Raw genomic sequence first — 10192 nt, 5'->3', positions numbered from 1 at the left:
TACAGTTATTCATTAAAATGCTTATTTTACAGTGCAGTAGTAGTTTTTCACATATAATTTGCATTGTTCACGTAATGTATCAATTAACTTATTGGAGAAAAAAACATCAGACACGAACATGTGAAATAGGTGCAGAATTCGGCGTACTTGATACTTCGAACCAAATTGCGTGCGACTTTGTCAGTTTACAAATAGCGGAAAAAGCAAAAAGTGGTGGGGGTCAAGAATTTTCAGTATAAAGGGTGCCTCAGTAAAAAGCGTGGGGGTCAGGAATTTTCAGTATAAAGGGTGCCTCAATAAAAAGGGTGGGGGTAAAATAAAAGGGTGGGAGTCAAACCCCACTGCCGAGTATGTCTCCCTCACTTCAACTTTCAATTACTCACTTAAATGATGGAAGCTTACAAAAAATGTAGACTTTCGTTTGGAAAAATTTGATTGTGAAGTATTGTGAAACTACTTATAGCTTTTAATATTTAAGTGACTCTTACTTATTGTTTGCATACACTTACTATAGAGCAAGTAGATATACTGCAGTGCATGATGGGATTGTCCCTTCATCCGCTGTGCTGTTGGAGGCTGTGAAATCCTCTAACGGTCTGAAACCAGTCACATGTGACCTTACTCAACTATTTATGCACCTCATAGGCTAGTTTTGCAATCTGCTACAATGTACTATTCCAGTTGAAATCCATACACCCCCTATGGAAGACATGACCTTCATCTTCCACACACAGGGTGTAGATTCCAAATGCAGTCACCCATTCAGGTAACCCCATTTGAAAGTCACACTCCTTATGGGGAAGATTAAGATCATGTCTTCCATTAGGGTGTATGGATTTCAACTAAAATAGCCCAATACTAAAAACGAAGAGATGGAAAGTTTAGATAACCTACCAGCCCTCCTCATCCCATATCCATTTAACCTACTGGTTTGACAGTCATTCTGCATCACACCACAAATACTTTTTCAGAACAAGTCCGAGTCACTCAGATCATTACGTTTCTTATTCGGCAAACCGTCTGTGATTGGAGATTCCTTCATATCCTTATACAATCTCTTAGCTACAATATTTTTTGCTGGACTTTTCACAGCCCATGACTGGCTAAGCCTTGCAGAACTCTTTGGAGTAAACGGCGATACTACCGTAGGCATCAACTGCCTGGTAGGTGGTGGGGATTTAAACCCAGACTCTGGGGGAGTTTGATCAGCATTTAGTTCATCTCCATCATAGAGGGGTGGTGTTGCCCTTTCATCATAGAGGGGCGGTGTTGTCCTGTCAAGTTGACTTGCCAGAGCAGTAGTTTCCATATCAATAACCTGCTGTAACTGCTCTGGAGACCACTCATTGGACCAGTCATCATAGTCTTTGTCCTGCGGTAAGTAATCAGCACAACTTGATGGCTTTGGTGTGGAATGCACAATTCCATTGCCATTTAGCGGAGTATTTGAAGATTCTTTGGTGGGAGATGATTTTGGTCTGTCTTTGATGGAAGTGAAAGACTTCTTTGGAGAAGAAAATAATGGCTTCCTTTTCCATTGCCCTTGTGTTGAGTTAATCTGACTGTTTGATGGTGCCACCTGAGTTGATGTCATGAGTGGCTGGAAGAAGATGGATTTAGCACCTGGTTGAGGACTGGTTCCATTCTGAAAAGAAGCTCTGCCTCCTACCTGTCCACCAAGAGCTGTATTGCACACCGTATTGTTAACTAACCGATTAGTTTGACTCTTGGGATTTGGTCTACTGAGAGTTGAATTGTGCACTTGACTACTAGAAACACTTTTGCGAGGAGATGAATTGTACATTTGACTCCCACAATTTGTTCTAGATCCTTGCTGCTGTGTACAAGCTTGATAAGATCCTAGCTGTTGAGTACAAGCTTGAGTAGGTCCCTGCTGCTGCGTATAAGCTTGATTAGGTCCCAGCCGCTGAGTACATGCTTGAGTAGGTCTCTGTTGCTGAGTATAAGCTTGATTAGATCCCAGCTGCTGAGTACAAGCTTGAGTAGGTCCCTGAGTATAAGCTGGATTAGGTCTCAGCCGCTGAGTACAAGCTTGAGTAGGTCCCTGCTGCTGCGTATAAGCTTGATTAGATCCCAGCCGCTGAGTACAAGCTTGAGTAGGTCCCTGAGTATAAGCTGGATTAGGTCTCAGCCGCTGAGTACAAGCTTGAGTAGGTCCCTGCTGCTGCGTACAAACTTGATAGGATCCCTGCTGCTGCAACTGTTTCAGCTTAGGGATAATCTCTTCCATCAGCATTTCTTTGAGTTCTGTGTTCCTTATTCTGGCATCTCTTCTGATAGCTTGTAGTAGCTGTGACTTGGTACCAATGATGTATACTTGCGTCTTTCCTCTAGTAATGGCGGTGTAAACGTGTTGCCAGTTCTGAGCTCCAGAGTTGCCAAGTAGGTAGATCACTGTCTCCGACTCTGAGCCCTATAAGGAGAAGAAACAACAAAAGAATTAAACAATTAGACTAAAACAATAAAAACTAAAATCATAATTGAATTTGCTTTTCAAATGGAGGAGAACTTGGCATGAGGGACAAGAAGACCTTGAAGCTGAATGTGAGGATAGAGGATAGAGGATGATGCACCCAATACTTTCCAATTAATATTGGAAGCAGGGGCTTCCACAACATCACTTATCAGATGCCTGGTAGCTTTGTAAGTCCCATGCAAACAGAGGTAAAGCAAGGACACAGCTTCAAAAACTGCACTTACATACTTGGAAAATCAAAAATGCTTGTCACAGCCGATGGTCCAGGGGCCTGCTTTAAGCTCCTAGGTTTCTACACAATAAAAACCCATAGGTGCCCCTTCTAGGACAGATACCGTAAACGTTCACCTAATGGCACAACTGGGCTCCCTTGCCTTGAAGTAAATGTCATGTACAAATAGAGAGCTCCCTCCTATAAAAATCCCAACAAGAATTAAGGGTACATGCCATTATTTGCTTGTGAGATTTTTATGGGAGGACACTTTTAGTTGTGTCTAAAATTCCAGTTATGTCAAGGGAGCCCATAGCGCCATTAGGCAAACGTTTACGGTACTTTAGAGGACAGTGGTGCTTTGATTTAAGCCTCTAAAACAAGTTTTTTGTGTGGTTTCAATTAAGGCAGGGATTGAGTATTAATCCTTTTCCTGAGCCCAAGAATTTATTCTTTTTTTAAAAACTTTTTGAGAGCAAAACTTTTGTTGAAATAAGATTTGGTACAAACCTGGTATGTGTGAATAGTCCTAGCCCAAGCATGTCTAATAGACGCTTTTAGTTTTAGTTCTCGTAGCGGTGCACACAGACTCTGTCTTGCCTTTTCATCTGTATCTCCATCTGACATGGTAACACGCTCATCTTTCTTCTTCCCAGGTTCTTGAATCTCATGTACCTGAATAACGAGAAATTCATACATTACTTATCACAACAGAGATAAATAATAGCAGTATTTATCCGCATCCCATACTGCCTCACACTCAAGGCTTTAGCTAGAGAGGCGTCCTGCTGTTATTTCGACACTCTATCATGAGAATGGACGCCCTACAAAATGCTAAAGGCATCTGCGAGGCCGTCCAAAAACAAAGCCTTTTGCAATACAATCATGTTGAATGTAATGTCTATAAAAAAGCAATTTATGATGCATTTTTGCCAAGTATGAACTTCAACGGGCGCCATTTTGTTTAAGCTTCTTTTCTTCCGGGTTTGGTAATAGCACCATCTCTTAAAAACTCATGATTGCACACCATACCCTATACCCATACCATAGATATATGCACATGTTTGTGTTGACTCATGTAGTGACACTTTATGTAATCTTATTGAGAATATTTGAATCTAAGTATTCACACTTCGGCCGCAAAAGCCTTGATAGTTGCTATATGGTTTACAGGGCGACTTGACTTGAGTCTAGTGATAACCTGTACAGTATGCCGAGACCTTGTGAGTTTGATGAAATGCACTATTATTCACCAATATTTTGTCTTCTTTTATTACATAAACTTACATGTTCAATGAAGTAAATCTCTCCATTACAGATGCGTTTCTCATTAGCTTTCTCCTTCTTTTCACCGTCATCACCAGTCTTATTTAATAGTGAACCATCCATCTGCTTCCCCTCTTCTGGGAATGGACTCGCTGGATTTTGGCTACAAAACTGCTCCAGGAAAGCAATCTCGGCAGCCTCATCAACTGTCTGCTGATCTGACGATTGTCCTACATTCTTGTCATTGCTATCAGCAGCCTCATCCACTGCCTCCTGATTTGATGACTGCCCTACATTAACTGTATTGCTATGCATATTTGGAGTAGCAGCATTGTTCTGTTGAAGAGATGTGCTCAAACCTGTAGCAGAGTCTTGCTTGTTTTCTTCTTCCAAGTAGTCTTGTACATTTGCATTGCGAGTGGGGCATATCTTATCTCCAGTTTGGAATACATACTTCTGCTTAGAATCAACAGGTTTATGGCCTGCATACAATGGACAGCACCAGTCATTGATAAGGCAACAGTCAGCTCTGAAACAAAACACCAAACAAACACATTAAGGGCATACTCAACCTGACAGGTTTGACTTATATTGTATAAATAAAACTGCAATGCACATCTTTAAGACAACTTTGTCCGACAAGGTCCGTAGAACTGGTATATAGTATCTTTCGTGGGCAGCTCATACCCCACCTCTATGTGTCTGGGTGAACTAACAGGGTCATATGAGTAACAGGTGTGGATACTATTTTCACTATTTTGTTTGTTTTTGAAAGAATCGTAACAGAATCCGAACGAATGCATAAACAGTCATCCAAGAAATGGAATTCGGTCTGCCGCCAAGCACTTAGTGTCAATGAGCAGTCAACCGTATTGAGCAAGTATTGTATGGAAACAACCACATTGTGCAGGAAAGAATATATAGCAGCTAGTGCAAATAGCCATATAGTAGCTACTAAAGCTTCAACTTGTTCATATTTTCATACAAATCACAAGGTCTTTTGAGCTGAAAGTGCAAAATATTTCCTTAGAATCACTACACTAAGCTTCAGTTGTTACTTTTTACACAAACAGCATTTCAAAGTGAAATCGGACTTTACTATATGGTAGAAAATCCTAAAGGAGGTTTCTTTGCAATGATGTATGTTATATGTACTCTTCCAAAGGTATCTGTTCTTTCTCTTGAAAATAAATAGATGAGACAAGTTACTTTTAGCCAGGAGCCCAGGACATGTACCTTTTAAGGCTAGTCCGTATTACTGTCTCTTTTGAAATGTGCAGAATTTCCCTCCCTTTTATTAATGGTACAAGATAGTGACATGATTCTTCATGTCAAAGTTTACTTACTTTCTGAAGGCAACAAACTGTGATCTCTTATGATCTTTAATGCTTTCATCTGAGTCGTATAAATTCTGGACAACTTGATGCAAGTACTGAACTGTGGATAAATATAAATAAAAATGATTTTGAGACCTTGTGTTAGCTGTTCAGAAATAAACCTTGAAAATACAGATATGCAATTAACTTGTGATGTAGTAAGATGATCAATAAGAACAAGAATACATAAAATAAAAAAAGAACAAGATTTTCAACCGGCATTACAAATTCTCAGTCCTTTCCCATTTGTAGGATTAAAACTAGTTTTACAAGAGTGTGGAGAAAGTAGACAAACTGCAGTTAGGCAAGCAAAATTAAATAAACATAGGAGTACTTTTTCTTGGCACCATAGTCAGGTCACAACCTTTATTCTTTATATGTTGCTATTTCATGTGTTTTGTAAGTTGAACTTGTGAGGTAGTGGTGATAAATGGACAAGGTACATAGTGTTGGTATTATTTTGCATAGCATGACATTTTTATTGAAACTGAAAAAACATATAGCATGTATAGTCTGGAATCATTTTGACAGAATAGTGCTGTAATTTGGGTGTTTAAAAATAATGACTGTACTATACTGTGGTTCACCTCAAGTTCAGTTGTGACGTCAATGCTTTTTTGCCGTTGCATCGCAAGCGTGTGGACAAACTACCCTTGTACGCGGGCGTGTATGCTCTGCATGTTTAACTTTACGCGTATGGTTAATATGGAAATACGCATCTACGTCACTACCAAACTTGAGGCGAACCACAGTATAGTGAAAATATTCTCTACAACTTACCATTATCAAACCCATCATTCTCAGGCAGTTCTACAAGCTGGAATCCCTTTGTCTCATCAAATACCGGCATCCTTTGACTTGATATCTCTGTTGCATTGTTTACAATTAGCTCAGACTCAGAACGATGGTTCTGTGTCAACTCTATGCTCCAACCGTACTGCTTGAACACCTTGTACAGATCACTCAACAAGTTACCCGGTTCCACCGAAGGAAGCTGTCGATAGTCTCCCAACAGGACTAGTTTCTTTAGTTTACCTTGGTATAGAAGAGCATGAAGCACATTTGAGAAGACTGTGATAGGCACCATACTGCATTCATCCACTACAAGTATTTCTGTCATATCAAATTTGAATTGCGGCTCTTTGGCTTCGTTATCAACCTTTTTCACTTGCTCATATTCCTTTTTTTTCTTCATATAATTTGTATACTGCCAGCTTATTTGGTGCAATGTAAATGCTTCAATTTTACCATATGATCGTTTTCGTAAATTTGATGCTGCTTTGCCTGTAGGAGCAGCCATTGTTACTGCATGCGATGGATAGTCTTCCAAAACTTTGCATACAACATGAGTTTTCCACAACCACCTTTCCCGAGATGATTGTGAACGGATTATCACGCATGCTTCTGGCAGCTCTATGCTGACTCTGATCTTCCTTGAAATTCATTTTGTCTTTCTCCTCAAGCATCTTTTTGTCAAGGCGTGGTACTAGAGGTTCATTATCATCAAACCCAGGCACATCTTCATCTTCAGCTGCTGAATTGTCTGAGCTAATATTACCAAATAACTGTGATAAATCTGCATTTGCATCATCATCTTCCATTTTGTCCGAGCAAGACAGATCTTGGTTTTTGTTGCAGCAACTTGATTCTTGATGCTGGTGTGTATCAGGCTTGCCATCACTACCACATGCATCTTCAACAAGTTTCTGTTTATCTTCATCTTTCTCCATCCCGTCTTCAGTCTTTGCTTCCTTCTCCATATCATCATCGCAGTCCCAGGCTTCCTTCAGACAGGAGAGATCCTGCTCTCCACGATCTAAGATCTTACCCAGGCATTTCACTATCTTGTCTTCTGCCTTCCAATATCTGCAATTACAAGTGTACATTCAAACTTTAGTGAATAATGACAAAATACAATTTAACACATTGGGCTATTCCATTTAAAGTCCACACTACCCCTGCGGAAGATTTCGCTCAAGTCTTCCACAGAGGGAGTATGAGTTTCAAATAGAATAGAAAGTTGGGTAACTTCTATTTGAAATATTCACTCCAATTGAGAAAGATATAGGTATAGCCATTATATAGAGGGAGTATGGGTTTCAAAATGATTAACTCTGACTAATTACATTTGAAAAACATACTCCCCCTTTGAAAGATATTTCCAAAATCTTCCACAAGAGTAGTGTGGATTTTAAATGGGATAGTCCATGATAACTTGTTGTAGTGTGTGTGTGACATGCCAAATGTATAAGCCTATACTATAGGCCTACTGCAAAATGGATGGATCAATGGACAAACACACTTAAACAAATGAAAAGATGGGTGGGTGAAACTTTCAATGTAGCACTTATTTAAACTACTATGATAGGCTGTTCCTACTGTGCTTGTGCTCATGGGCATCAATTCAAAGAGGGGGAGGGGTGCAGTGCAGGGGAACATGCCTTCCCAATTTGCAAAGAAGGATGCAACATCAAATGTCCCCCACAAGCATATGTACTTGATTTGGATAAGCATGAAATTACAGATTATTAGGTCTGTCGACTATAAAAATGTTCATAAAATGGCTTTAATTGGGTCTTTATTCTGAATAAATGACTACTGAAAATCAGACTCCTCATGGGGCACATCCCCCTCAGATACTGCAACACTGAACATGCAGTCCACTTATACAGAAAGTAACAAATCTGTGCCTCCCCCTACTTTTCATGACAAATTTGACACCCTACTGTAGTACATATAAACAGACAACTATATTTTAGTTATAACTATATAAGCCACTCTGCATAAATTTCTTGATTACAATCTTGGCCCTTTTATTTCTGTTGCAAATATTGTCTACAGCATGCCATTTCATACCTATAGAGAAATATCTTAGTCCATTTGCCTTTTTCCTTCCGATGTACAGCATCAACCTCCTCCAGGAATTCCCACATCTTCTTCCACTCTGCAACCTTATACCCAGGATAGTTCTTCTGTAACTGGTACTTTAGACCTTTCTCCCATAGGTAGGTGTGACCTGTCAATCAAAAGATGGAGGCAATGACTAAAATATCAAACTAGGAGAACTCAGATTGGATTAATAGATTAGAGCATCAGACCACCTATTATGTCAGTTCGGGGGCACTCATAATTCACGGACGTCTCTGAAATCAAGTACTCTTGAAGGGTCATGTCACATAACAGTATCATATTTCAGGGACGTCTCATAATCACATACTCCCTAGTTTCAAAACCCAGTCGCAAACGATATTAGTAATTTTGGTGAACATGAACCAGCGCAGTGGGAATAAATTTTTGAGTAGGCCATATCAGGGTTGTAGCTAGCTCAAGTTGAGTGCCTGTTTATTTTACTATCCAATTCATGAATTAGAGCGCAGGCTCGGGTACTCTTGTGATTTTTTTTTACTTCAAAACATTTGATTTTGGCCATAAATGGCTCGATTTTCCAATCTAAGTGTGTTCTGGGACCATTAGTCAGAATTTGCACAGAGATAGATATAATTTTTGCACAGGTAGATATTTGCTAAACATAGGAAAGCTTATTCTAATACACTCAGGTTCGTTCCGATGTGCTGCATCGAGTGCCCAGCTGTCAACAAAGCTCGACGTATGTGATATCACAGACTCCCCGTATTTGAAATCAGAGGTCACGTCCATGAATTACGAGTGCCCCAGAACTGATGTGACTCTCAAAGTATGGTAATTTCAAGTGGATCCAATATTACATCTCAAGGAAGCATTTTGATACCACAGGTTACTACGTGTCTAGGATATCCTGTTTTCCTTACAAACCATGAGATATGTGACATGCTCCCACAAAATGAGCGTAAAGTCGCAAGTTGGAAGTTTCGAGATGTTCCCATGGTTTGTGTTGATGTTATTTGTATGAAGACACCTGTATTAGCAGTGGTATGTCCTTTGTGAATCGGTACAGAATTGAATATGGAGTACAGCATAATTATTATGTCTCCATTCAAGGACGCTTTTGAATTTTGCCCCCTATTTTACGCGGAAATGAGGACAAACAAACACTCTATCAATTTTTGTGTTGAACTACTAAAAATACGGACAGAAAAAATACAAAAAACAAAAACTGTAGCGGAAAAACGCGGACGAAAGTCCTAGAAATACACCCTATTTTTCATTTCAAGGACAATTTTGATCCAAAACACCCTTATTTGGACAATCACAAACAATTTTGTCCTCGAAAATTCTGCGGATATTTCTTGAAAAGTACCCCTAATTGGAACCATCTTGCATACTCATCGGCAGTGAAGACTGAACCCAACGGGTGTATTAATGGATCTTTGATACACAATTTGGGATTATATGAAATAATTAATTGTACGATATGATAAAATAAAGAGCAAACCTTCACTCCAGCATTTTCTCTTCAGAACATAGTAACAATGGAGGCCATCTTGAATGTGTCTTTCCATGTTGTCAAGGATACCAGCTTGCTTGAAACGATCCACAGATACTTCAGTTAGAACTATGTTTGTCTCCTTACGAAGAGCCTGTATGTAACATTGAATGCAATAGAAGAAAATTAAAGTTTCTGAAAGAACCACTTATATTTTTAAATGACTGCATTTTTAAATGGCTGCGCAATTATTTAATTTCCATAAAAAAATCCACTTCATGTGTCAAATACAATTTGATTGTTGCTACATTGTACTGATTAGAGTATTCATATTTAACCCAAGAAAGGTGGGATACCATAAAGACATATACACTTATACTGTACACCTGCACAATCAAGTTGTTTCACTCAATCATGTTTTTTTAATGTTAATGACCTGGATGGTACGAGCTTTTAGATCGGGATTAACAGTATGAGTA

The 10192-nt window shown here is 39.3% G+C and overlaps 1 protein-coding gene across 1 annotated transcript; it reads right to left on the bottom strand.

Moving 5' to 3' along the window:
* Window positions 1–359: 359 nt before the first annotated feature.
* On the bottom strand, window positions 360–6781 carry LOC140156911 (uncharacterized). Its single transcript, XM_072179953.1, has 5 exons — window positions 6131–6781; window positions 5321–5411; window positions 3996–4503; window positions 3219–3383; window positions 360–2434 (listed from the first exon to the last, which is right to left on the bottom strand). Exons 1-5 carry the CDS (start codon window positions 6648–6650, stop codon window positions 968–970), a joined length of 2751 nt encoding a protein of 916 aa, XP_072036054.1. The 5' UTR covers window positions 6651–6781; the 3' UTR covers window positions 360–967.
* Between the last annotated feature and the right edge of the window lie 3411 nt (window positions 6782–10192).

The sequence above is a fragment of the Amphiura filiformis genome, chromosome 7 (genome assembly GCF_039555335.1).
Source record: "Amphiura filiformis chromosome 7, Afil_fr2py, whole genome shotgun sequence".
NCBI lineage: Eukaryota > Metazoa > Echinodermata > Ophiuroidea > Amphilepidida > Amphiuridae > Amphiura > Amphiura filiformis.
The sequence above is the reverse complement of the archived record's forward strand: the minus strand, read 5'-3'. Positions and strand labels throughout refer to the sequence as shown.